Here is a 26,573-nt window from a genome sequence, read left to right on the forward strand (position 1 = left end):
ATAAAAGTCTGGTAAATAAAACCATAACATGAATACCCCTGATAACAGGATACACAAGACTTGCTCTGCTCTTTTCAAATGGATGCAGTCCGGCACTGAAAAATGGAACGGGGCGCCTGGGCGGCTCAGTTGGTTAAGCACCTGCCTTTGGCTCAGGTCACAATTCCAGGGTCCTTGGATCCAGCCCCATGTCGGGCTCCCTGCTCCGTGGGGAGCCTGCTTCTCCCTCTGCCTCTGCCCCTCCCCCTGCTCCTGCTCTCTCTCTCTGTCAAATAAATAAGTAAAATCTTAAAAAAAAAAAGAGAAAGAAAAATGGAATTGCACCTACAAGAGTCTCAAATATAGGTTAAAATATACTTAACTATATTGATTTTCTGGAGTTCCCGATTATATAAACAGTGGAAACAATTTTCACAACTTATTGCTGTAATTCACTTCTGGGAAGTAGACATCTTTGCAGAGGGGGAGTGAGAGAATTTTATCTACCGCTTCTTGCGAGAACGCACATCTTGGCGACCTGCGCATCTCTGGGAAGGCGCGTCCTCAGGTGTTTGGCGGCCATGCCTCCTCCTTCGTGCCTCTGCTGAGCCACCCGAGATCGTATCTTGGTCATTCCAGAGTTAACCTCCCAGGGCGACGCAGCCGCTGCCCCTCAGCTACGAACAGACCAGAGTCAAACGGCAGGAGACACAGCTCAGGAGTCAAAGGTCACGCTCCGGGCCTCTCCCTCCCTGGAAGCACAGCCCCGCGGATGTCTGGCTTCTCGATCTGTTACCATATGGCCACCAATCCCTCTGCACAATGCCCAGCGCACGCGTCAGGTGGACGCCGTCTGGCGCTGAGACTGTCGTCCCTGAGAAGTTTGAATTTGTCTTACAGAAGATCAAGTTGTAGGCAGTTTAATTGCAGAAAAGTACAGAGAAGAAGACAAACAATCTTGCATAGTCTCAGCCCTCCAGCATCCAGCCGGGATTTTGGTTTAGACATTGTGTGTAGTGAGAGTCATGGGCACCGAGGGCTTACACACTCCCGGAATCAGACCATTCTCCGCATTGTGTCTGAGGCTTTATTCCACCACGAGATACTCTTCAGAATATCTTTTATGGCCACATAGGTTTCGTTTAGGGCTACCCCGTAATATACCACCCGCCTCCATGGTGGCTTCCGGTTTCCAGTATTAGGAAGAAATGTTGCAACAAACATTTCCTTATAATACACATTTGGGGAATGCACTTTTTTAAAAAAAGATTTTATTTATTTATTTGTCAGAGGGAGAGAGAGCCCAAGGAGGGCAAGTGGGAGAGGGAGAAGCAGGCTTCCCTCTGAGCAAAGAGCCCGATGTGGGACTCGATCCCAGGACCCCAGGACCCCAGGATCATGACCTGAGCCGAAGGCAGATGCTTAACCCACTGAGCCAGCCACCCAGGCGTCCCAGGGAATTCACTTCTTTAGGAGAACTTAGAAAGAGTAGATTTAATGGGTGAACAAGCAGGGACTCTTCCCCTTACAATTTAAATCATGCACTAACTTTTTGCTCAAGGCCAAAGCTAAGTAAGTAGCAAAACCCAGCTCTGAGCCTGTTCTGCTAACCGCATCTCCAATGTCATGCTCCCTTTTCTGGGTATTTAGACACTTACTCTGAACTGTCTTTCAGAACCTAAAGGAGGACTTTCGGTTCGGAAGTTCTGTGGTTCTACTCGCCTCTTGTACGTTGTCCGTTAACGACCTCAGAAGGGCGACCACAGCGTCTCAGCTCACCCCTCGCTGCTACAGACAGGCTTAAGTGCCAGATCGAGTACCCACAGAGGCTGAGCAGGGGGCTCAGCGTGCCAGCAGGCCAATGTGATGTTTGGGACGTGTCTTGGGTGACATGGACAGCTACCACCCACTCCCACCTACACAAACAAGTCCGACTGAATTTGCAAGCCATCTTAGCACACTGCCCCCCAAACCAAACGAGTGTGGGCCAAATGGTGACCCGGTGTGACCTTTAGAAACTCCCAGTGAGGCTCATGAAAGGCAAAGGGCAGATCTTCTTTTCGTAGGGGGGAGCCCAGGCTCAGAAGACTTGGTGCATGGCCACGCCGGGAAGGACAGCACATCTGTGGTTTCTCGGGGGTGGGGGGTTTTCGGCGGCAATGAGAGCCGCCGGGTTATGACACGTGTCACACATCATTGCTGACTCATGGTGGGAAAAGTGGCAAGCGCAGGGATGATTTGCCCCCACCTCCTGAGGGGTTTCAGGGGGTTTCACCAAGCCAGGAGTAACTGCTCCTTCCAGAAAGCCCTCTCGACACAGGGATCGACCACAGGTGTCCAGCTTGCGCTCTAGGGATTTCCCTTTCTCGGTTTCCTGTCCCCGTCTCAGCTGCCCTCTGAAGCCTCCCCATCCACTGACCTCACAGCTCCCCAGGTGTGGCGGTGGGCGGGGGCGCCGCTGCTCTGTGCCCGTCAGATGCCGGGACTCACTGGAGGTGCTGCTGCTGGGTTTTAGGTCGTAGGTGTGCGTCTTGCACAAAGATGTAGTTTCTTGTTTTGAGTCAATTTAGTATTGTCACCAAGTCATGCCCACACTGCCTTCTGTGAGTTCCTGGGGGAAAAAACCCAACACTCTTCTTGAAACCCAGGAGGCCCACCCTGCCTCGTAGGGGGGCTGGACGCAGGGGTGGGGCTGGGGTACGAGGAGCCACGGGATGCTTTGATGCCCCAAGAGCCCTGGGCTGATGTCGGAGATACAGTCCTGCCCAGCATGGGACACAAATGGTGCGTACCCAATTTGAGCTCATCTTTTAAGAACCTGACCCCTTTATTTTGCTTTTCAAACTTGTTTCTTTGTCAAGTTTGCAAAAAGCCCCGCAGGGGAGAAGCAGGTAAGGAAGGAGCAGAGGGGCTGGGTGTCCTCAGAGGGCTGTGGTGGGGACTGTGGGGAACACTGCAGGGGAGTTGCCAGTCTGGGGGTCCCCGTGAATCTCCCCCCAGATGAAGGTTACTTGGGGCGGGTGGGGGGGACCTCAGGCACATGGTGGCCAAATCTCTCCATTTTCCAAGAGAAGCTGGAAATGCAGATTTTTATGTAAGAGCTGCTGGTTTTGAAAGGTGGTTCTGCCTTTGTCCCTGAGACAAGCCAGGGGCCACGGGAACCTGCCTGCAGGCTGCACAGAGCTCAGAGCAGCCCACCGTGTCCTGCAGCCTCTGGTGGGCTTGCTGTGCAACGGCACCGTGCTCGCTCCTAAGCAAGTGGTTTGAGAAACCGCAGCAGGGAAGGTCTCCTAAGCCTTCCTGCTTACCTGAAGCCTCTTCCTTCCATCCCCCGGGGAGCGGTAACCCCACCAACATTTTAGCCAGGCCACGAGAAAGAATGTGTTAGCAAAAACACTTAAATAGCATTTCCAAAGAGTTTTTCAAACAGAGCATCCCCGAGGATGTGTGCTTAATAAACTCACTACCACCTGAGTAATAAGGTCCAGGGGAAGGTTTAGGGGTGCGGTCCCAGGGAGTTTGGATGACATCACAGCATCCGAGGACTTGGGGCTCCAGCAGGCTGAGACACCGGCTGAATGCAGTTTGCGGGTGGGGGGCGTGTTGTCTAGCTTGGGGCGGGTGACCCCGGACAGGGTTTGGGCATTCCCTACTCTCTCCCTTTAGTCTGTTCAGCAGACGGGAATCAGCCAACCTAGAGGCTTCTGCATTTGTCTAGACTGCAAGGTGGTGGTGGGGTCTGGTGGAGGCCGAATTTGCTTCCAGATAAAATGTTTCTTTCCCAACTGAGATGAGGGCTTGACTGCCTTTTGGACTGACCTAATAAATCCATGTGAAGCCGTAACCTATGTCAGAAAGGCGGTTTTCCTGAAACTGAATACCTTAAAAATGTGAGCAAAGTAGAACAACCCCAAGGGGTTGTCAATCAGCCCTCTTCCTGCAGGTTGGCTCAGTGCCAACTAGAAATGCTACTCCCTGTCCGCCCCCCCCACCCCCCCCAGTCAGGCCTGTCCGGTGGCCTTCCTGTAAGAGGAGGGCCTAAGACCTGGGGAGCCTGCAGGTTTGTATTGTTATAAATGGAGGGGCAGGGTAAGATGTGAAATAAGTCTTATTTGCAACATTCCCTGGGGCGGGAACTAACACATTTTAAGAAAATCTGATACATAAAGATGAGCAATACCTACACCTCGGTCACTTAGGAATAAACATATTTATCCAATCCAGGCACACTATCATTTCCTAAACCACCAGCAAAGAAAGAAAGGAAGCAGTAGTACACGAACGTGGCAGGTGCACCCGGGATGTCAGGGACATTAGGTAAGCAAAGAGCGGCTTCTGGGATTCCGGGAGGAGGCCCCGACTTCGCAGCTTCTACTTCCACGGGAGGGCGCAGGACGCCGGCTCACTCGGTCCTCTTACTCTCTGTCCCGGTCCTGCAGCTGAGCCTGGGCTTGCCTGGAAACCCCCCGCGCTGTCCCGCCCAGGCTCCAGGCTCCAGGCCGCACGTAGGAAAGGGGGCCACGAAGGGCACCCCGGCGCGAGTTTCCAAGCAGCACGGAGAGATGCAGACACCCAAAGTGATGCTCTCCGTGGGCAAATGATCTGGACGCGCTGGCTTACGGGGTGGTGCCAAAATGCTGACATCACAGCACTGTCTGTTCACATCTTCTAGTTTTATTATGCTATAACTGGAAAACGACTTGTACATATGTATATTTAGGTAATTCGAACATTTCAAAAGAGCGTAAGAAATGCGGGCTCTGCCTCCATCAGCGCTGGGTCGGAGTCTCCTTTTGTCCTCACCTCCTCCCGGGTAGGTTTACGCAGCCCTTCCTCTGGCTGCCATGAGCGCGCAGCCGAGATGGGGCTCAGCGGACCCGCCAGGGCCTCTCGGTGGCCGCAGGGCCCGGGGCTGGCACCCTAGACGCCAGTGCAAGTGGGGGCGGGGGTGTCCCGAGGTTTTCTAGACAGCCTGTAGATGGCGCCCCAGGAAAGGGACTCCGAGCCGCGTTCTCAAGCTCCGGGGGACAAGAGCCCCCTGGTCTCGCGCAGCGCGCAGACTGTGCCGCCGGTGAAAGGACCCGGGTGGGGGTGGGGAGGGAGGACGGAATTACATTCAAACGGGCCGCGGGTGCAGGGGCACCGTGCAGCGGATGAGCGCCGAGGGGAGCAGGAGCGGCACGTGGCCCGACCCCCACGCGCGGCGGGGCCCCACCCACCCCACCCTGCGGCAGGTGGACAGTGTCGCTATGAAGAGAAAGCCTCGATTGTCCCTCCTGCAAACCGCCACACGCCAGACCTCCGCTATTGTGCGCGCTCCATAGAGATGCAAACGAGCCGCGTGCGCCGGCCGCAATCTGCTCGCGCGTCCCAGCGCCCCGCGGCGCTCGGCTGCGGGCGGGGAGGTCGGCCCGGACCCTCCAGCGCGGCGGGGTCGGGGCGCCGAGCGTGCGGGGAGGCCTCGCCGGCGCGCTGCGGATCCTGCGGGCGCTGGAAGGGGCGGGCAGTGGCCAGGCCTTTTGCAAGCTTAAAGCCCGCGCTGGGTGTTTTTAAGTTCCGGCTTAAAAGCAACAGTTTTATAAACTTCCAATTAAAAGTAAAGAAAAAAATAGAAAAGTAGCAACAAAAATAAATGCAAAAAAAAAAAAAAATCTTCAGTTTCCCCAAAGGGGCATTTCAGAAATTGCAGCGTCCTATTAGCAAGCAAGGTGCTTTGTGCTTTTTTTTAATTTTTCCTTTTAAGGACGTAAAAAACAAAAAGGCGAGCGAAATCTGCAGGCTCCAGTCTGCCTGGTAACACCCCGACAAAAGCGGCAGATTTGGGGCATTGTCATCCCCCGCGCCCCTCCCCACGTGGCCTTCTGGCACGAGCCGCGGCGGCCGCCTCATTTGCATCAGAAAGCGGGCGCCGGCCAATGGGCGCGCAGCCTCGCGCCAGCTGGCGGCGCCGCGGCCGGGCCTATATTAGGGCGCGCGGCGCGCCGGGGCGCACTCGCCAGCCGTGCGCTCGCCGGGCTGCCTCGGCTTCCGCGCTCGCCGCGTCCGCGCCGCTCGCTCCGCTCGTGGGTAGCTAGCGGCTCGCCCCCCGAGCCATGACTCTGGAGGAAGTCCGCGGCCAGGACACGGTTCCCGAAAGCACCGCCAGGTGGGTCGGCGCCGGGCGCCGGGCGCCTCGGGGCGTGGGGAGCCTGTCCCCGTCCGGGCTGCAGCGGCTCGGGCGGCCGCCTTCGGGGCCCGCCGGGACGGGGAGCCGCGGGGCGGGAGCTGGGCCCCGGCGGTGCGGTGCGTCCCCGGGGGCGGGGCGCCGGGCAGGGGCGCCCGGGCTGTGTCCTCGGGGCTGGGGATCCGCCGCGCCTTCGGCCGGTCCCCGCTCACCGCGCTGGCTCGTCCGCAGGATGCAGGGCGCCGGGAAGGCGTTGCACGAGCTGCTGCTGTCCGCGCAGCGCCAGGGCTGCCTCACCGCCGGCGTCTACGAGTCCGCCAAAGTCCTGAATGTGTGAGTGTGGACACGGCCCCGGGCGGGGCGGCCGGGGCGGGGAGCCCCGCGAGACGGCGGCGGGGTCCCCCGGGGCTCCCACCTTGCCCTCACCACCCCGTGCCCGCCGGCGCAGGGACCCCGACAACGTGACCTTCTGCGTGCTGGCCGCCGACGCGGAGGACGAGGGCGACATCGCGCTGCAGATCCACTTTACGCTGATCCAGGCGTTCTGCTGCGAGAACGACATAGACATCGTGCGCGTGGGCGACGTGCAGCGGCTGGCGGCGATCGTGGGCGCCGGCGACGAGGCGGCCGCGCCGGGGGACCTGCACTGCATCCTCATTTCGGTGAGTGTCGCCCCCGCCCCAGCGTCGCCCCGCCGCGGCCAGCGGCCCGGGCCCGCCAGGCTGACCCCTGCGCTTTCCCCGCAGAACCCCAACGAGGACGCGTGGAAGGACCCCGCCTTGGAGAAGCTCAGCGTGTTCTGCGAGGAGAGCCGCAGCATCAACGACTGGGTGCCCAGCATCACCCTCCCCGAGTGACAGCCCGGGGGGGGCCCTGGTCTGATCGACATGGTGACGCCCCGGGGCGCCTAGCGCGCGGCTGGCTCTGTGGATGCGCCCTCGGAGGGCGCGGGCCCGGCGTGCTGCGTGGGGAGCAGCGAGGAGGGGCGGCCCCCGCAGGAGGGGCCCGGCGGCCGCGGCGGCGGCAGGGGCGGGCTGGCCCCCAGCCTGGGACTCTGCGAGTGTGGGGAGCGGCTGCTTGCCCGGGACGGCCGGAGGCGGGCCGTGGGCCACGGGGCCGAGAAGGACGGGCGGCAGGGCAGGCGTGACTCAGCAGCCTGCGCTCTCGACAGGAAGGAGGGGAGAGGCCAGGCGGGCGAGGCCTGGACTCGGACAGTTGAAGGAGCTCGGAGGGACTGAGCAGCCTGCGCCGCTGTCTCAAAGCGGACGGGGCGATGCTCGGGTTCTAAAGGATCATACGGCTGCAGCGTTGACTCTTTTTTTTTACAATAAACGTACTGAAACAGACTTATTCTCTTTATTGAGGGTAGGGGTCCCCGTCGAGGGGGAGGTGGTTTGCAGGGGTCCCGTGATTGTTGAAGCCCCCGGACGGGGACCGGATGGCACCTACGCTGTCTTCCTGTGGGGCTGAGTGACGGGCTCCCGGGGCGCTGGGAGTGGGGGCGGGGACGCAGAACTTGAGCCCTGCTCCCGTTTCTCTCTTTTTTTTTAGGGAGATTTTTAAACCTGCAAGACAGGAGCATACTTGAGATAAGCCATCAGTGCAGCAGGTCAAGGCTGGTCCTCCAGCCTGGTAACAGCGGCCTCTCCTTCCCCTCCCCCCCTGCCCCCCGCAGCCCCCTCCCTTCCGACAGCCGCTTATCGCAACAGCTTGCAGGATGTAGGCGGTGCCCTCCCCGCACAATGAGCAGGCCTTCTGCAGCCGCCGCCCTTTGTGGTCCCTGAGGATGGTGGCGGCAGAATGCTCTCAGGAGCCTTTTCCTCTTAAAGGCATGGGGCTTACGGCAGTGTCACCACGGTATTAATACCGTGTATGACATGATGACTGCATTTAAGTATGAGTCATCATTTGTCATAGCTGTGATAGAACTTCAAACATCTGAGCAACAATGGGAAGACGGCGTCCACAGGAACGGGGTGAGCGACTGTGAGCGCAGTCAGCATCCGCTACCTGCTCTTCTGAGGGCCCTCTGCCCACCGCCGAGTTCTGCCGGCCGCCGCTGCTCACGACCCCATTTACAGACTTACGGGAGCGGAAGAATTGAAATCTTTCCCACAAAGACTTGGCTTTGAGAACCATCCAGGGGGAAGTGTCCTGAGTGAATCAATCTTTTTTATGAGGCCGGGATGTCTGGACTGCGCCTCTGTGCTTGACCGGAACCCTGTCCAGCCAGGGAAAGGCGCACGGGGCTGGCACGCCGTGAGCAGGCTGCCCGGCAGGCCAGGGAGCCTTCTGGGCAAAGGCGGGGTGCTGTGTTGTTTTTCTAGCAAGAAAATTCTGCTGATTTCCTAGCAGTCCCAGGTGGCTGATTCACCCTGTTGGGCTCCACTTTTTAAATTCTTTCCAAATCCTGGAAGCATTCACAGGAAAACAGGACTGTAGGAGCTAAATTATTCTTCCCAGAATGAAAGCATCCTGTTTCTCATATATCAACTCTCCAAGACACTTCCCCCCTTGATTAGACGGAGGCCCAAGGAAAGAGTTCAGCTGTGTTTGTGCCCCAGTTTCATCAATATTTTACCTACTTGCTTCTCAGAGCACTGACTTCTCCCTGTTGGGGTGGTGTCCTGAGGGGTGGGCGTGCAGTCTGCATCCTGGCAAATGCCCATCTGCCACAGCACGCTTTAGCAAACACAAATGCGGCATAATGACTTTAGAATGTAGCCTTCGATGAATACATTTAGCAGAACACAGGGCAGGGCAGGCAGGCAGACCCTACGGCTGGCCGACTAACCGCTGCAGAACATTAAGCCAGCAGCTCCTAAGAAATGTGGCTTTCTTGGATTAGAACCTACAGCAAGGGTACCTGTTGGAACCCCAGGGGCTAGGAGAATTTGCCGGCAAAAAAATGCACGCTTGGACACAGTGCCAACCCCAAACATGCTGCGCTTCTTCCTTCCTTTCTTTCTTTCTTTCCTTTTTTTTTTTTGATGAATGGGATTTTGTGCTATTAAAATAAAATACTCCAGAGGACAGGTAATAAAGTGCACAGTGCTTACAAACACATTATTGCCTTCATACTTCCAACAGCCCTCAGTGGCAATGCAGAGATAAGCTAATTATCACACACATGTTGAGGTGATCCATACAGATTGTTGGACACCATGCCCTGTGTCTAGAAAGTGCTGGATGAGTGTTAATGACAATAATACTCAAAGGTTAATGAAGGCATTTGCTACAGATCATGGAGCTCGAAGTGGACCGGTGGATTTAAGACGCAGCCGTCTGGTTCCGGGACTCAATGCTTGATCTACTGGGACCCCCATCCAGGTCCCAGCTTATGCTGACTTCGCAAGGGAGGCTACTTTCATAAGGTAGTGCTGTACATTCCTTAAAGTTTTAAGTGGCCTGTTGGATGCCCCCATGTCCCTCAGTGACCTTGGGGGCTGGGGTCTCTTTGCGCTGCGGGATGCACTCCGAAGCAGGGGATCCCGTCAGGGCACCTTCCTTACTTGGAAGGCCTCTCTCTCCAGCGCAGCTGGATGTCAGCTCTTTGCAGGCCTAAAGCAAAGCTGTGCTCGCCCCAAACGGTGGGGGTGAGTCGGACTCCTCTTTATGGCAGGCGACCCTTGTCCACACCAGGAGCCGCGGCCTCCGTTCTTTCCCTGGTAGGATGGGCGGGAGGCTGAATGCATCCCTGAGGCTCGTGTATGTTGACAGCCTGCAGCCCTGGGGGTTATACTTTCTATGAAACTGTTAGCAGCACGAGCACAGTGAGTGTTGCACTTGGTGCTTACAAAGAGCCATTTGGGAAAAAGGCGATAAAAAGAAATTTTCAGGAGAAAAGCAAGGATGTTGGCAAACCAAGTGACACTGTGGGTCAGCTCAGGGAACGTGTTTTGTTTTTGCTTTTTTCAAAGTTCTTGAGCTTAGATGTTGGGTCTTCTAAGCTCCTGTCCTTTTCATTTGGCTGCATTCCCCCCAAAGGTCAAAGAGAATGATTCCTCCCCAGCCAATGTGGAGAGACTTTGGCTTAACGGGGGGAGGGATGGGGAGGGGCGTGATCCCACCCGGGGAACCCGAGTCTCTCTGGGGGGACTGTGGCATGCCTTCAATTCCTGTTTGAGGGCAAAGTTACACTTGGTCTTTGTAAGCAGCCCTATGTCCTAGTCTAGCTCCAGCTTTCCTTGTGTGTCTTCTAGGAAACGATTGGCAGATAATTTCACTTCTCTTGCTAAGGAGAGGTATGTATGAAGGTCTCCCGAAGATCTCTCTTCCAAGTAGAGGCAGGTGTGGCCAGCGGCATCAGCGAGGGGCCAGGACTACTTGCAGGGGTCTGGATTCTGGGAGGAGGTGGCTGCTGGAAGCTGCTGGAGGCACCTCAGGGCTGCACGGTTCAGGCCGGCAGGCAGCAAAGACCTTTAGAGCCGTGTGAGCAGAACCTGGGAGGGGCTGCCGCTCATCCACCTCCTGGTGGGGAGGAAGGCATGGCCCTTGGCTGCCAGGCTCAGGGGTGGGAGGCAGGCTGCTGATTCATTGCCTCATTCCCTCCTTCATTCAGCTGGTGGTTACTGTGTGGGGCACAGTCTTCGGCACAGACTCCTGCCGAGTTCTTGCCACAGAGACTCTTGTTCCAGCAGAGGGGCGAATGGTGTCAGGCTGTGAATCAGCCAAGGTCCCAGGAAGAGTTTCTCTCTGTTGGGGAGCAGGACAGCCCCACAAAATCCTCTCCGAGCTGAGCAGCTTTATATTGGTACCTCTCTCAGGAGGACCCAGAATACCCGGTGCCACCGCCCACCATCCTGATCCGGGACAAGCCGCTGACCACTGAGCATCTCACCTGGAAGCCCAGCTGATGATGAGGCTGCCATGTGCCCTGCCCCTCCGTGGCTTCTTAGAAGCTGCCATCTCCAGCAGGTCTCCCCCCACCCCCCCGATTCTGCTCCTCCCATGCAGAATGTGGGATTCCACCATGGCCCCCTGACCTCCACCCTCTGGGGTCACTTCCCCGAGAATGGGATTAAAGGATTTTGTAGATGCAGTCAAGGTTGCTAATCAGTTGACCTGAAAACAGGGAGATGTTCTACATGGGCCAAGCCTAATTTCCACGGGTGCTTTTAAGCAGAGGGTTTTCTCTGGCTGGTTGCAGAAGAGGAAGCGAGTCTTCCCCCCGCCTCCTCCCCTGACATCAAACAGCTGTGTTTTTTACACCAATTCTCCAAATCTCCAATGCCCACTGGGTGTCCGACTAGTCAGTTCACTTCTGACTCGCCAGAATTAGCATCAGAGCTGACAAGTGACACTGTTCCCCACTTTGGACACCAGCCACAAACGGAGTCCCTGGACTACCCACATTTCTGCTTGGCTGTGTACACATTTGGGGCTCCCATGATCCCTCTCAGGATTGATAATTAGCTGGATCAACTTACAGAACCCAGGAAAAGAGTTCACATAGTAAATCACCAGCTTATCATAAAGGATACAACTCAGGAACAGCCAGATGAAAGAGACACACAGCGCATGGTATTACAGGAGGGGGAGGGGTGTGGAGATCCATGGCCCCTTGGGCACACCACCCTCCTGACACCTGGATGCGTCTACCAACCTGCGAGCTCTCCAAACCCAGTTAGCGATTTGAATGGAGATTCCGCTGCATCGCACGATTGATGGAATCATTGGCTGCTGGTGACGGAACTCGGTCTCTGGCCCCTCTCCTCTCCCTGGAGGTAGAAGTGGGGCCGAAAGTTCCAAACCCTAATTGGGGCTTGGTCTTCCTGGTAACCGGACCCATCCCAAAGCTGTCGAGGGGTCCTCCAAGAGTTACATCCGTAGTGTAAACTCAGGTGTGGTCTAAAGGGGGCTGTTCTGGGTAACAAAGGAGGCGTTGCTCACTCCCGCCCTTCTCGTGTCCCAGAAGCTCTGTGCCAGGAACTGGGAACAAAGACTAATTTCTCAGTACAGTTGACCTTTGAACAACAAGGGTTTGAGCTGCACATGTCCACTTGTATGTATTTTTTCCATGAATACAGGACAGTCCTGCAAATGTATTTTCTCTTCTTTATGATTTTCTTAATGATGTTTTCTTTTCTCTAGCTTACTTTATAGTAAAAATATGGCATATAATACATACAACATATACAAAATACTTGTTAATCAACTGTGGTTATCTGCAAGGTTTCTGTCTGAAGGAGACTCTTAGTGTTTTGAGGGTAAAAAGTTATACACGGATTTTTGACAGTGTGGGGGCTGGTGTCCCTAAAACCTGCTTTGTTCAGGGTCAACTGTATACTGCAGGAAGTGAGAGGGAGTCGATGTGTAGAGGGTTTGACATGTCAGTGCTGGCTTTGAAGATGGGGCGGCCAGGTAGCAAGGAATGGGGCGGGCCCAAAGCTGAGAGGGGCTCCCGGCCAACAGCCAGCTGGGGAACGGGGACCCCCATCCCACAGGCACAAGAAACCAAATTCTGCCAACAACCTGGATGAGCTGGGAAGTGGATTCTTCCCGAGAGCCTCTACCTGGGACTCCCGGCCCAGTGAGACCTTGAGCTGAGAGCTGGCTCTGTCCAGTCTCCAGTTCTGACCGGGAGCCGGCTCCTGCCAACCTGCTAGCCCTCACCTTCCCCGGGGAGTCAGCAACTCTAGGGCCATTGACCGAATCATTGGTTTTTACCCCCACCCCCTCCCCTTACAGAAAATCTTCAAGTGGCACAGAATCACACGTTCTCCGTGCGGGAAGGAAGTCTAGTTGATATTGATTCCTCATTTTGCAGATGAGAAAGTGGCCTTAGGGAAGCGAAGTGTTATTGCAGGTGAGCTTTTGGAGGCCCCGAGCTGTGTCCCATGCCCAGCAGACCCGCATATTCAAGGCTGGCCACGCCATCCCCACGGCAGCCGGTCCATCCCATAGCCAGCTGATGTGCCCAATGCTGGCACCTCAGAATTCTCCAGAGGGAAGGAAGCATCTGGAAGCACGTGGTCCAAGCAGCTTGGGGGTCTACCTGCCCATGACCTCTGGAACTGGCCTGACTGGAAATTTAGTCTTTTGGTTAAAGCCAAACTTTTTCTTGCTGCTGCTTGTGGCTTCCTGTCGCTCAGAGTAGACACACTGGTCTGTCTGTCCAGCCTCTGGTTGTGGGGACAGCAGGTCAGTGACGGACAGGAAAGCCTGTTGTGGTCTGAAAGCCAAGACCTGGAGAGCAGTCAGTTAAGGGAACATCGTCAAGGTGATGTAGAAGCTTTTTTGTCCCCGCAAGGCAGGCTCTGATCCTACAGCCACTGGCCATTTCTTCATCTCCTACCAGGCAATATGTGGTTTTACTTCCTCACCTCAAGGGGAGGTGGGATTCCCAGCTGGTTTTCATGATTCATTGTTTCAGGGTTCCAGGCCCGCCTCGGCTTGAAGTCGTAAGCCCCGTGGCCACGCACGCCGAGAAGGCTGGAATCCATTTGGCTCTCCGACATGGTCTCCCTGCCTTTGTGACAGGGGCTCTGGCCACATTCACCTTCGTCTTATCCTCCTGGAGTGGGGATGATCCAGGAGCACGATTTAAATTTGTTGTTTTTTTTGTGTGGAGGTGGCTCAGTCCAATAGAATTCTAAGTGGCAACATCAATACAAAGTGAAAAGCAACATTGCAAGAGAAGACAAAGTATCCTCATTCTCAACAAGACCTGAGCTCCCCAGGGTGTTTGCTACATAGCAGCTAATTGGTGCCTGGAATTCCTTCCACCAGGCAGGATGGATGGGATACGCAGGTTCCAGGAAAGAGGCTGCTGATGGTGGGTCAAGCACGGCTGCCGGAAGACCCGTCGGAAATCATTGCGCACCCATTTGCTGCCCTGGGATTTCTGCAAATCGCTCACGTGCCGGCTCTGTGGGGCCCAGACAATGACAAGGTAAAGCCCAGGGAATGGGGTGGCTGGCCCTCTGTCATCAGATGCTCAGCTTTGGGGTCCCGCCGGGCAGCCTGAGAGCCGAGGCTCAGGCCCCACGTGGGCCAGGGTGAGAGCCGGTGGCTGCTCTCTGCTCATGTGGCCCCCAGGCCAGCCTCAACAGAGGCACCGAGAGACTGGGGGGAACCACTACCCACCCAGGTGGGGCTGAGGAGCCAGAGAGACCCGTGGGACGGAGGGTGAAGCCCACGTCTCTGTTGCAGGCCGGAGCCTTGGCCATCCCGTGCCCGTGCATCCCATGCCCTTGGTGAAGCCCCTTGCCCTGAGTCTTGATTATGTTGATGGAGAAGCAGCCCCCTCTCAGTGGGCCGTTCCAGGTCGTAGGGGCATCCCACCTCAAAGCCATGCGTTCTGCCAGCAGCTGGGCTCGGGCCCGGGCTAGGACCCCTGCTGACCCCCACGCAGCTCAGTGGAGTGAGGCAGGGTACCAGACGCTCCTCTAGGAGCTGGGGGTGCACGTCCCCAGCCTCATCCTCTACGGGACTGTCATCATGGACAGGACACTGCAGGCTCAAAAGACCGCATGGAACCATGGGGGACGAGGGGCTTCATTGCGGCAGTGGGGGACACACGGCAGATAGGAGCGACCTGCCTCCTGGGCTTTAAAAGCAGGTGGAGGGCATGGCACAGCCCTGAGGATTGTCGCTGTCCTGGGGCGTGTTCTGGGTTTGCTCTGAAGCGCGTTCCTCAGAGGGGACCACGGAGTTTTCCCGTTCAGGGAGCTGCACTCGTAAGTTCTTGTAACAGGAGAGATTCAAGGGGCAGATCTAGTGCTGAATGGAGAGATCTTCCCTCTATCCCAGCTTCCGCACCAGGCTGCCAGTTACCTGCGTGTGACCCTGGTAGCATCATGGTGCCCCTTGCTCTGTGGACAACCGAGAGCGAGTATTCTTGCTGGCCCAAGGGCCCTGCCCAGCTCCAAGCACTGCGGGGGGACCCCCTCCTTTACAGGCCTCCTCCTCTCCCACTCAAGCCTCTTTTGCATACTGTGGACGTCTGTTACAGCCTCAGTGTTCCTCCTTCCGCACGGAGAGGGAGAGTTTCACCTGGAACACCTTGACTCCCACGCGGGGCTCAGGACGTCATTGGTAAGGACTGCTCTCTGAATTCACACGACTGTGGTAGGTTCTGGCCCTCCGTCCTCCTCATCGGCACCATCGCCCTCAGCATCAAGCATGTTTGCCAAGAGCCCGTCCGGGAACGGAATCTAGATGCTGGACAATGTGAAGACCTTATATTTTACAGGACACAACACCAATTTCTTTCCAGCCGTAGGAAGAAACACATGGAGAGAAGCACCAACTTCATGAAGGATGGAGGACGGGGGAGGAAGCACTGTGAACCCCGAGTTTGGCACTTTCTGAGTTTCCCTGCAGAACAAATGGCCCCAGAGCCGGTTGGGTGTTTCCTGTGTCTCCCAAGGGGCTGGCCCGGGCTCACAGTTCTCTCGCGCTCTCTGGCACTGCCTGGGCTGGGCCAGGATGCCTGGAGCCCAGGGCTCTGCCTCCCCACGGGCCCCGCCCAGTGCAGGCTCGGTGCTTTCTGTTAGCTAATCGGAGCCCCCGGCCCGCATCAGACACGGGGCCTCGGATCCTGGGAGGGTGGCCCTGGGGGGCAGGGTTTGGGGCGTACCTGTGACTCATGTCTCTGTGTCAGGTTTGAGGCGGCAAGCCCCCTGGAGCTGTAAAATTTAGGTTATAGAACCCACTTTGAGAGAAAGACCACTGGGAAGTACAAAATGTGATCGTCTGCAATGCTGCAGTTGGTCCAGGGCTGGTCTCCCCTCTGGGACGTCCCTGGACATTAGTAACCACAGAGGACACAGCAGCCGGCTTAGAGCGGGGTTCACTCAGCAGCTGGGCATGAGGGCGATCGTGGTCCCCATAAGCCTTTCCCCGGCACCCAGGGGGGACCAGGCCGTGCACCAGGCCCACACGGCCTGCTGGCTCCAGCCTTCCCCAGCGGACCCCGTTCCCGGGAAGCAGAGGTTTCAGGGCAGGCCTTTCCTGTGCCCCCGTGCCTGGCCCAGCTCCCGTCAGGTATCCCTCCTCGGAGCGCACGGTTTTAAGTTTCCGAAAGACAAATCCTTTATCTGGAACATCTGCACAGTCTGAGCATGTGTTAGACACATGGCGAGCAGGCTCGTGGCTGGGGTGGTGGTGACGTTAGACAGAGGAGCCACCCCGGGTCCAAGCGACCCACAGCCCCAGGGGGTCCACTCGCGCGGGGAGGGGGGTCGCTGGTGCCCATGAGGAAGGGACTTCAAATCTCATCCAGGCCTGTTCTGTTAACTCACCCATCTTCCCTTCCTTCCTGGTGGAGGGAATTCCAATTCGTAGGAATTGGATTTCCAATTCATAGGAAGATTCAGGTCTGAGTAGAAAAGTATCCATTAGTGTGCTAAGTTTTAAAATCTGGACTCTGGCCTGAGGTCCGGCTGTGCTCCCCATTCCCGGCTCCTCCGGGTCTGTGTCCGCAGCGGCTCGTCCAGCCCGGGAGAGCACGGCATGGGCTTCTCCTTGGATTTGGCCAACGGAAGTGTTTGGGGAGAGAGCTTTCCTCCCTCTCCCTCTTGCTGTGGGGCCCTGTCCCTGGCAGCGACCCCATCCCTGCCCTGCACCCCTGCCGGGAGCCCCTCCCCCGTGTGGTCTGGGGTGCCACCTCCTCGCTTGGCCCTGCAGCCCCACGGCTCAGGCCACGTGCACGGCTCCGTCCAGACCTTGGCCACCGCAGCTTGGACCGGAGGGTGGGGGGAGTAAGCCTGGGGGCTGCAGGGAGGATTGTGGCCCAGAGGAAAGCCAGGGCACCCCAGGGCTGTTCTTGCCCATTTCCTCCATGTTCCGGCTGGTGGGTCTTCCTGGAGCAGGGAAGAGCAGGGTTCTGAGCCTCTAAGTGTCTGCCCATCTCCTGGGGCTCATGTGGATTCGGAGGTCTAGGGCACTGGGGACGTTTCATCTCCAACAAGCTCTGGTAGCTTGGCAGCTGTAGGCCCATGGAGCACATCTGGGCCCCGAGGGCATCCCACGGGACTGCGGGCTCCTCCGGAATGGGAGTTTCCGTTTGCACCTGAGACCCAGCAGTCCACCCTGTTCCAGTTCCTGCTGATTGCTGGAGGGGTCTGACCCCCCGCTCCCTGCAGATTGGACCCTGTGGAGGTGGCCCTGGAGAAAGGGGTGCGGTGCTCGCCCCATGACTAGGCGTTCTCGGCCCCCGGCCCCTATTAGGCATGGGGCCAGAGCTCTGGGTGGGATGTGGGGTGGGACTGCATTTGGATTTCTGACCCTTGGCCACTTCCCGGCTGTGACCTCAGGAACCCTCTGCACCTCTCTGAGGGTTAATGTCCATATTTGAAAGAACTTGACCCCACACAGTACCTGTGGGCTCAGAGGGGCCCAGTGCCCTAGCAACTGTGGATCTGACGTTGGGGTGGGTTGTTGGTGGTCCCTGCCTCAGTTACTCAGTGCCTGTAGGAGTCAGAGGCCTTTTTGCTCTTCAACAAAGCTTTGAAGTCAACAGGCTCTTATAGTGTCCTGGTAATAGGAGTCCAGGTTTCTGTGATCCCATAATAACTTGTTCTATTAGCAGCTTTCTCTGACACACACCCACACACCCATGCACATACCTGCATACACACAACACACACGCACACAAGTATACAAACACACCATGCGCACACGTGTGTTTCCACAGCCATCTGTCGTGAGGCTCAGTCTCTCAGTCTTGCTGGACTGCCCGACTGTTGGCGAGGTCAGCAGGGTTTGCTTTATCGACCTCAGATGGTCCAGGATGAGTGGAAAGAAAGGGAGCTGCGTTATCCTTTTGGAGAGCGGAAAGGCTCCCGAGAGGGGGACTGCAATCCCGTGCTCCGTGGCCTGGCGGTGCATCCTGTGTGAGCTTTGCCAACATGCCCACCAGCTCACTAGTAGAACAGTGAGCACTGGGAAATAAACTGACTGGGCATTCCATTCTCTCCAGAGAGAGCCTGGCTGTCCCCCAGCTATGCTCCCGAGCTGCCACCACCGAGCCACGAGCCACACCCTGCACATAGTCCATGTGCTTGCAGTCCTTTCCCTTGCTTCTGCTTCTGCTCCTTCCCGTGGAGGCTGATCTCCGTCCCATAAAAAGGCAAGGAGACCATCCTGTGTCAAAGCTGAAGGATCCTAAAGGCCTGCCTTTTCCCACAGGGAAACTGTTAAACAAAGCTCTTCCTCCTACAGGCAGTCTCTGTTCCTTAGCACTTGCTTTATTATTTTTTTTCAGGGCTGCAAATTACTCCAAATAAACAAGCTAGTACAGAAAAAGTAATGGTCAGAATGCTTGGTTTCCACTAAACGATTATGTTATGGGAACATTGTGCCTCTGGAATACCAGGTAAGATGATGGATGGATAGCCAGTGAACAGTACGTTCTGTTCTGAGCTGCAAGTTGGTGGCTTTCATCCTCGTGCTCAGTCTTGCACAGGTTTGCAATTAGTGAAGGAGAATTTGAGCTCTCAGGGCTCTCGGGGAGCCTGTCTTGTTTGCCCCGGACCAGCATCTGGCACGAAGAGCAGATTCCAGAGCCTGGCTGCCTCAGCAAGACTGAGCTGCCCTTAGCAGGTCTGCAGAGATCAGGGACAGCTCTCCAGGGCCACTGGGCAGGGGAGGAAAGACCTCTCTGGCTGGCGGTGTGCCCTCGCGGAGAGAGGACCTGGGGCTCCAGGGAGCACCTGCTGGAAAGCAGGCAGATCCCTCCACTCCCTGCCCCTGCCTAGGGCCCACCCACTAAGGGGATCCTGGCCCCAGCCTCGCCCTGCCATTGGAGAAGCCCACTCGCACTTCTCGCGGGGATGCTGCGGAGACTGGCCGGGCAGAGGTCTGGGGGGCACCGCAGTGGCCGCCCAGGAACAGCTGTCTCCGTCTCCCCTGCCTGGAATGGGGGTGATGCTGATGTTCTAGTGTGCATGAAACTGGCGCCTGCACTCCCCACAAAGCACCCCTACCCTCTGGGAGTCCTGCTGTGCGGCCATCAGGCTGACAGCCTCGAGTCACCCACCTTGGTCTGCCTTTCCCGTCTGTGCGTCCTGACCACCCAGGGCCTGCTTTTTGGGGCGGGGCGGTTGGGGCTCTGGGAGGCTGCTCTGTGCACTGTCTGTCTTATCATGCAGGGCCATGTGCACTTCTTCACACGACCCCCGAAGCTCCCGTGTCACAAGGCAGAGGGTAGCTGAAATTGCATTTGCTGTTGTTGAAATGTGAAAAAGCCTCTCCTGTGCCTTCTGATGGAAGGCCCCCCCCGCCCCCCAGAAGGAGATGTGGCTCTGCAGGCGGACGGCTGGGGCCGGCAGCCTCACCCTACCCTGGGCGCTCCTAGTGTCTGGGTGGGGGGACCCGGGCCTCACACCCCTCGCTCCTCAGTGAGCAAAGCACTTCTCCTTCGAGCTCCAGTTGGTGCCCCGATGGGGTGCTCCCCACCGCGACCCCAGAGCTCGGTACACCCCTTGGCTGTCCGGGGAAGGCAAGGCCACGGAGGCGCCCTGAGTGTCCTGCCGACGGATGACTCCAGCATCCCTGGGGAGATTCCTGCGGCCCACTTCCTGCCCTTCAAAGCTGGTCCAGGAATTGTTTGCAAGGCCTGGTGAACCTTGTGAGCCGTTCACTGCAGCCGGACTGCTCAGATATCTTTGGGAAGCGAGGAGCCAGCCCCCTCGGTGACTTGGGGCCGCCTGCTGGCAGCCTCGCACTGCCCCAGGCTGGGTGGTCATGGGGCACCGTGGGCACAGCCCTCTGCTGGCAGGGACCTCCCGTACTGCTTTATTTTTATCTTCGTGTCGAGTTCACCTTTGCTGTCCCGGCTCCGCTAGACACGGTGTGCGGTCTTCCCCGCCCTCGTTCTCGGCCCTGACGCTGTACACCTGCCTGCCTTTCCGATCTTTGCGGCGGGCTCAGCGCACCGGGCGCGGGGCCAGAGGCTCCAGCGGTGGGCCGAGTTGAGAAGGCGCAGGCTGTGCCCCTCCACAGGGACTTGCCCCTGGAGTGGGGGTGATGCTGGTGTTCTAGTGTCGCCTCCCGGCCAGCGTGCTCAGTCTGGGGGTGCGAGCACGCGATCCACGCACAGGCCGTGGGCCAGGCGGGGCCAGGAGGCGCCCCTCCCCGGGGGCCGGGGACGTTGCTGCCCACGTAAGAGGCGCTGGGCGCCCCACGGGCCAGCTGGTCGGCGGCCAGGCAGCACTGAGCGCCCTTTGTTTCTCGCTGCCGTGACTTCCCTCTTTGGGTCAATTATGCAGCCTAATAGCTGTTATTACGTCTGAACAAAGTGTGCCGCGGCCTGCAACCCGTGCAGTTCCAAGGGCAGCTCACCCTTGTCCCAGCGCCCTGCCACCCTCCAAGACCAGGCGCCAGTGCAGCTTGGCTGCTCCTCCCGGGGGCCCCCTCCCCCAGGGTGGCCGGTACAGAGCTCAGGCGGAGCCTGAGGAGGGCTTCGGAAGAGGGGGTGGCGTGGACAGGGGCACCAGTGGACCTCAGCCTGTTTCCTGGAGCTTCTGCCGGGTCTGGGTGCATCTGCCAGCCAGCTGTGTGCATTTCCACTTGCCAGGTTGAAGCCTCGGCAGGGTGAGCTCACTTTCCCCTTAGCCTCCCGTGGAACGTTCTGGAAGGAACGGCAGAGCCCCGCTGGCCTCGCTGCAGCTCCCCTCGGCATTTGCTTTCTCCCCAGGATGACTCAGACTTCTTTCCTGGGGCTCCGTCTGCCAGGTGCAGAGGTGCAGTCACCACGCATACGAGCCGGGAGCTTCCCTCGGCTAGGGGGCTAGGGACCGGCCTGGGCGGCATGGGGCTCCGAGGTCGTCAGCCGGGCTCCTGCCCTCGGGGAGCAGTAGCTGTGGTCCAGGGCAGAGGGCATGGCCTCAGGGGCAGCCAGGGAGAGCGGAGGGATGTGGCTACTGCAGGAACAGCCATCAGGTGGCCACCCCGCCAGGCATCGGGTGCGCGGCCATGCCCCTGTTAGAATGGACGTGGACATGCTTACTTCATCATCATCACCTTGGTCACCACCGCCAGGAAGGCCCAGGAGCCATGACAGAGGCCAGGGCTGCTCACATGGCGGCTGCGGGTTTCCCAGGGCATGGAAGCTGGGATGAGAGGGCCAGCGAGGCCGGGACCTCCACGCTCGGTGCCCGGGGTTGACTGGGGAGCCCCGAGCACCGTGGATTCTATGTGGGTTCCTGCCTTCACTGTGTGCTTCCTACTGTTGTTGAAACAGGGTGCATAACAGCGGGATAATAAATTGACCTTTTATAGGGTTGTTGATAAAGATTGTTTTTTGAGCTTAAAGCAAAATGTTAGCTTTTCCGTCCAATCCCCTCTTATCGCTGGGGTTCTACCCACCGACAGGCAGCGCAAGGCTTCCTGCTGGCTCGCACCTGGGAAATGTGCACGGCGGCCCTCCTTTGCGGCCAGCATCTGAGCTTGGTCCAGCATGAGGGAGGCCCTGGGAAGGGACTGCAGGAGGGTCAAGGGCCCAGGGGGAGGGGTAGACAGGCCCCCCTTCCGGGCAGCAGTGGGGACGGGCCAGCCTCGGCAGGGGTGTTCTGCAAAGCCCCTGAGGGCGGGCTGCCCCCATGCAGCAGGGCCGGGAGCCACTGAGGATCTCACCGGGACACAGGCTCGGATGGGGCTGGCCTGGGCCCTGAGCCTACCTCTCTAGCTGGTGCCACGGCTCCGCGGTCCACACGGAGCAGAGAGCAAGGCTGGGATGGTCCCTGTGGGGCTTATCCTTCTTTTCCAGATGCATGTCCCTTTCCTCCAAAGCACACTTTGGCATTCCTATGGACCTTCCTTGTCCACAAGCCAGTCAAGGGGGGCCCCAAACTGGCCAGGCAATACGACTGAGGCAGCGGGGTGCCCCCAGGTGGGAACTCCTTTTGGGCTGGTTGCATGACAAGCACCCTGGGCCTGCTGCCGTATGGGGGTGGGGGGGTGGAGGGGTGGGGGGCGGTGTCTGGCCCAGTGGCTCGGTCATCGGCAATCACACAGGAGCCACGCTTGCTCTGAAGCTCTGCCACATTGCTGTCCTGCACTTTGTACTGCTGAGCTGGGGCTGTGGTCTCCCTGCGAGCAGCCCCGCTTTGCTGACGGCCACACAGAGCCCTGCCCTCCTCCGGGCCCACGTGGTTGGTGGAGGTGCCTCCCTTGTTGGTGGAGGCAGGACCCTGCTCCTGGGGCAGTTTTCCCAGCCACGTCTGGGCTTGGCCTTGTGCCGCTCTGTCTGGTAATGATGGAGACACTGCGCCAGACTGGAAGGCCCCCCCCCCCACGTGGCCTCCAGACTGGACCCTCCCTAGCACTTCTGTCTTCCCGTGGGCGCTCTCCGCCTGTAGCGTCTCCGTGACTCCTCGAAGGGCAGGACCATCCCAGCCCCCCACCGTCCCTGGCAGGTGCCATGTCCCCCCAGCCAGCATTCAGCAAGTGTTGGCCGAAAACCCTGGTCTGCCACTGGCCTCGGAGCAAGGCACGTGGCTCCTGGTGCAACGCTGAGTCAAGGGGGACCCGAGACAGGAGTCGGGGACCCCAGAGGCTCCACCCCCCAAAGTCACAACATTCCCTGCCCCCGCTTCCCCCACTTGCTGCATTTCACCATGGCTCCGGTCTGGCTGGGCAGTTCCTGCAGCCCAGCTGACGGGGCTGGGGGCTCAGCCCTCTGCACAGTGGCCCCAATTCACCTAGTACAAAGTACTACATGGGCGAGGGCTCACTGGGGCTGCTCCTCCCAGAGGCAATGTTTTAGTTAGCTCACGTTTCTTCCAGAAGTCAGGGGACACTCTGTGCTCAGGCGTGTGTGGAAATGCCTGTGGGGATGGGCCGTGACCTGCGGGACCCACAGAACGTCTCGGAGAAGTGGGAGAAGGGGTCCTCGTGACACAGCTCCGGCTCGGGGTCCAAGGAGCAGCAGGGGCCCCAGCGAGAACTGTGACAAGGTCAAGTTCCGTGGAGTGGACATTAAGTGCCACGGGTGGCTGGACACTGTCGAGCCTGGCCTTCTCGGACGTGGGGTCCTGTACACAGAGAAGTGGGGGTGGTGGGGAGCGGCCGGGCGACAGCACAGCGTCCGTTAAGGCATCCCTGGGACGCGGGGGTGGACCCTGCCCTTGGTCTAACTGAATCACACAGTCAGGTGGTCACGGAAGGAAGCACCGATTACAAGGTGTGAGGAGTGCTCATAGCGCAGGGACATGCATGCTGAGGAGGGGACGGTGTGCAGAGGGCTGAAGGACCAGCGGCAGGGATCTAGGTGATGTGTGTGTACAGACTTATCCCAGACAGAGGAACAGCATGTGCAAAGGCCCTGGGGCAGGAGGACCGACAGGCCTGTTGTGGGGGGTTGGGGTGGGATGGAAGCAGCCTGGTGCTAATGGGGCATCTCCCAGAGGAATTTACTTTAATGGGTCCACTGAAGAACTTGCTTTCCCCATGTGTGTGTACGGGGGCAAAGCAAAGAAGGGAGGAGTGGCCGTGGGGCAGAGGACGGAATTGGTCAGCCCCTGGTAGCCCACCAAGCGTCATGCAGCTGGTTGTGAACATTCTATACCAGTGGGTCATGGAGGTGGGTGGGGGCCCGGGAGAGCTGCAGGTGCACCGCAGGCCTCTGACCCCCAGGCTGTGCCCTCATGCCCAGCAGAGCCAGCCTTGCTCCAGGGCCCGCCCTGCTCCAGGGCCCAGCTCGCCTCATCCTCCACAGGCTCCACCCTCGGCCCCGCCCACTTCCCCCAGGCTGCCGGGTGGAGGCCTGTCTCCCAGGCACCTGTCCTGCCCCAGCTTCCCACACCTGCAGCCTCAGAGTCACCACTTCTCTAACTGCTCTGGCCTGGAGTGCTTCCTGAGCCACCATTAGGATTGGGCCCGGGGGCCGGGGGCGGGGGGTGGTGGGGAGGGCCCTTGGCTTGTAGGTTCTGGGGGTTTAGGGCCTGGGGGGGTATGGGGTTCTGAGGGGTGTGGGGCCCAGGGGTGTGAGGACCAGCGTTGTGGGTCCTGGGGGTGTAGGGTCTGGGAGGGGGCGTGGGTCCTGGGCAGTGTGGGGTCCTGGGGATATGGGGCCCTGAGTGTGTGGGGTCCTAAGGATATGGGGTCCTGAGAGGTATGGGCCCTGGAGGTTGTAGGTCCTGGGCGGCTATAGGACCTGAGGGGGTGGGGGGTCCTGGGGCTGTGGGGCTGGGGTGTGGGGTTTGGGGGGGCTGGGATTGCGGGGCTGGGCATCAGGACTTCGGTATTAGGGAAAAGTCAGGTTCTTGGTGGGCCTGCTCACCAGCAGGTGAATTCACTAACCTTGCTGTCTCATTCCTACAATGAGATCTGTGTCAGGTTATTCTAGGAACAACACAGCTCAGCCTGTGGTCTCTCTCACACAGATTTGGCCTGAGTGAACTCTGTCCGGATGAATGTCCTTTCTGCCCCTCTTCTGCTGCCCCCTGCCTCCCCAGCTAGGCTGTCCTGGGGTCCCCAGGAGCCCAGGGTGGGGCTGGCCGGAGTCAGGTGCTGGACCCCTGCACGGACACGTCTAGGGACTCGGGCCAGCATGAGGACACCCGGAAGGGTCTCAGCAGCTGTCCCGTGAAGCAGAATGTTCCCAGGCATAGCATGTCCCTTTCAGGCCGTTTCTTTCTGGAAAACTCGGAATGTGCCAGGAGTAAGAGAGGCATCCCTGAGGATCTCTGGACCCGATGGAAGTATTCCCGAGCACGTTTCCCTCTGCTGAGCATTAGGAGTAGGGGAGAGGGAAACCCAGCACCACCTCGGGTGCCCCAACAGAATGTGCTTCCAGAATCAGGGCATCAGGCCGGGTGCGGGGCCCACTGGCTTCCTTCCTGTTGACTGTTCCTGTGTCCCCAGACCACGCCCCTGCGCAGCCTCTGCCTTGCTGGTCTGGGTGTGGCTTCCCTCCTGCTCCCAGTTCTGCAGAAGCCACCAACCGTCTAGGAAGTACAGAAGTTCCCTTCCAGAAAGACATCCTTTAAAGTCTGAATTCCTGAAGACAATCACACCGTCCGTCTGGCAGGAGGAGTATGCCCATTATGGGCTGCTAAATATTGAATTTTGAACCAATGATGTATTATATGGTGACTAACATAACATAATAAAATTAAAAAAAAAATTGAATTTCGTCTTTGAATCCCTCCTTTCTTTGTTCTAGTCGCAGAACTCTTCAAAGCCAGCACGTGGAGGACAGGAATTCTTTCCACTTGGGCGAAGGAAAAAACGCCCTCCCGCACGCGTGCTGTTCTTCTGTTGGTTCCTCCTGTGATTGCATCCGCGTGGGGCCGCCGGGACCACCACGTGACTAGGAAGAACTTTCAGTCCCGCCCACAGCCTCTGGGGAGGGACAAGGGACTGGCTTTGGATCAGTCGCCAATGGCCAGTGATTTATCAACATGCCCATGTAATGAAGCCTCCATAAAACCCCAAAAAGATGGGGTTCAGAGGGCTCCGGGTTGGTGAACCAGAATGCTTCCACACGCCACCATGCCAAGGGGACCTTGTCCTCTGTATCTCTTCATCTGGCTGTTGATTCGTATTTTCGAACGTCCTCTATAATACACTGGTAATCCAGGGAGTAAACGGGCTCCCTGAGTTCTGTGAGCCTCTGGAGCAAATGAACGCAACCCGGGATCGGTTGCCCGTGGGCCACTTGCGGCTGGAGTGTGAAGGGCGGTGGGGGCAGGCTTGTGGGACAGAGCCTCTAACCCATGGGATCTGTCTCAGCCTCCAGGTGGACAGTATCAGAAGTGAGTTAATGTGTAGGACGCTGGTCAGCGCCTGCTGAAAATTGGAGAATTACTTGGTGCAGAACAAATACACACCCTAACAAGCCATAGGCAGGTGGAGTTTGATGCCACGGAGAGCATTCCAGGCGGACGGACGGACACCGTGGTGTGGCTGGGCAGCGGTCGGAACAGTTGGCGCGGGGACGGCGCGAAACGGTCTCTTGGTGACTTTCTTTCGAGCACGGGGTAGTTTCGAGGCATGCACATTTGTATTGCTTTTGTGTACTCGTTGCATGCACACAGCAGTCCTGGGCAGCCAGGCTGTGCGTGGCCCTTTGGAGGAGCTCTGACTTGCTGGCTCCTGAGTCCAGTCTACAGAGATGCTAAGTCCTGGCAAACACCAGCTGTATTGAAAATGCTGCTTTGAGAGTGTCTGGTGGGGGGGAGCCCTGCCCAGTGCATGCGATCTCTGAGACGGTGTTGCCGTGGTCCACTAGGACCCTGCTGCTCTCCCGACTTCACCGGCAAGGGCCAACCGTCCAGGCCCTGCATCTGTAGGGAGGAGGTGCATGTGCCCCCCACCATGTTCTTAGGCCTCCCAGTAAGCATCCTGTTCAGGAGCTCTCAGCGTTTCCTGGGCGAGTCTCCTGGACCTGGAAAATGAGCCCCGGGCGCTGGGTCGGGGGGAGGAGGAGTGGCTTCTTCTGGATGCCGACGGTGCTGCTGGGTCATCAGGGTGATGCCAG

General features: G+C 58.2%; 1 protein-coding gene and 1 long non-coding RNA gene across 4 annotated transcripts; both read left to right on the forward strand.

Annotated features, from left to right (window-relative positions):
• Window positions 1–5,957: 5,957 nt before the first annotated feature.
• On the forward strand, window positions 5,958–7,488 carry GADD45G (growth arrest and DNA damage inducible gamma). The gene is made up of 4 exons (XM_045882128.3): window positions 5,958–6,124; window positions 6,374–6,475; window positions 6,591–6,804; window positions 6,889–7,488. Exons 1-4 carry the CDS (start codon window positions 6,072–6,074, stop codon window positions 6,997–6,999), a joined length of 480 nt encoding a protein of 159 aa, XP_045738084.1. The 5' UTR covers window positions 5,958–6,071; the 3' UTR covers window positions 7,000–7,488.
• A 2,039-nt stretch (window positions 7,489–9,527) lies between these two features.
• LOC135362763 (uncharacterized) lies at window positions 9,528–25,200 on the forward strand. 3 transcript variants are annotated; one of them, XR_010407913.1, is made up of 6 exons: window positions 9,528–11,059; window positions 12,833–12,950; window positions 13,874–14,036; window positions 15,099–15,181; window positions 18,354–18,464; window positions 24,475–25,200. It is a non-coding gene; the product is annotated as an uncharacterized LOC135362763 (long non-coding RNA). The 3 variants fall into 3 exon arrangements; XR_010407912.1 differs by having other exon boundaries at window positions 12,833–14,036; XR_010407914.1 differs by lacking the exon at window positions 15,099–15,181 and having other exon boundaries at window positions 12,833–14,036.
• The last annotated feature ends 1,373 nt before the right edge of the window (window positions 25,201–26,573 follow it).

The sequence above is a fragment of the Mirounga angustirostris genome, unplaced genomic scaffold (assembly GCF_029215605.1).
Source record: "Mirounga angustirostris isolate CCGP_5_RB_7025 unplaced genomic scaffold, mMirAng1.0.hap1 SCAF_15, whole genome shotgun sequence".
NCBI lineage: Eukaryota > Metazoa > Chordata > Mammalia > Carnivora > Phocidae > Mirounga > Mirounga angustirostris.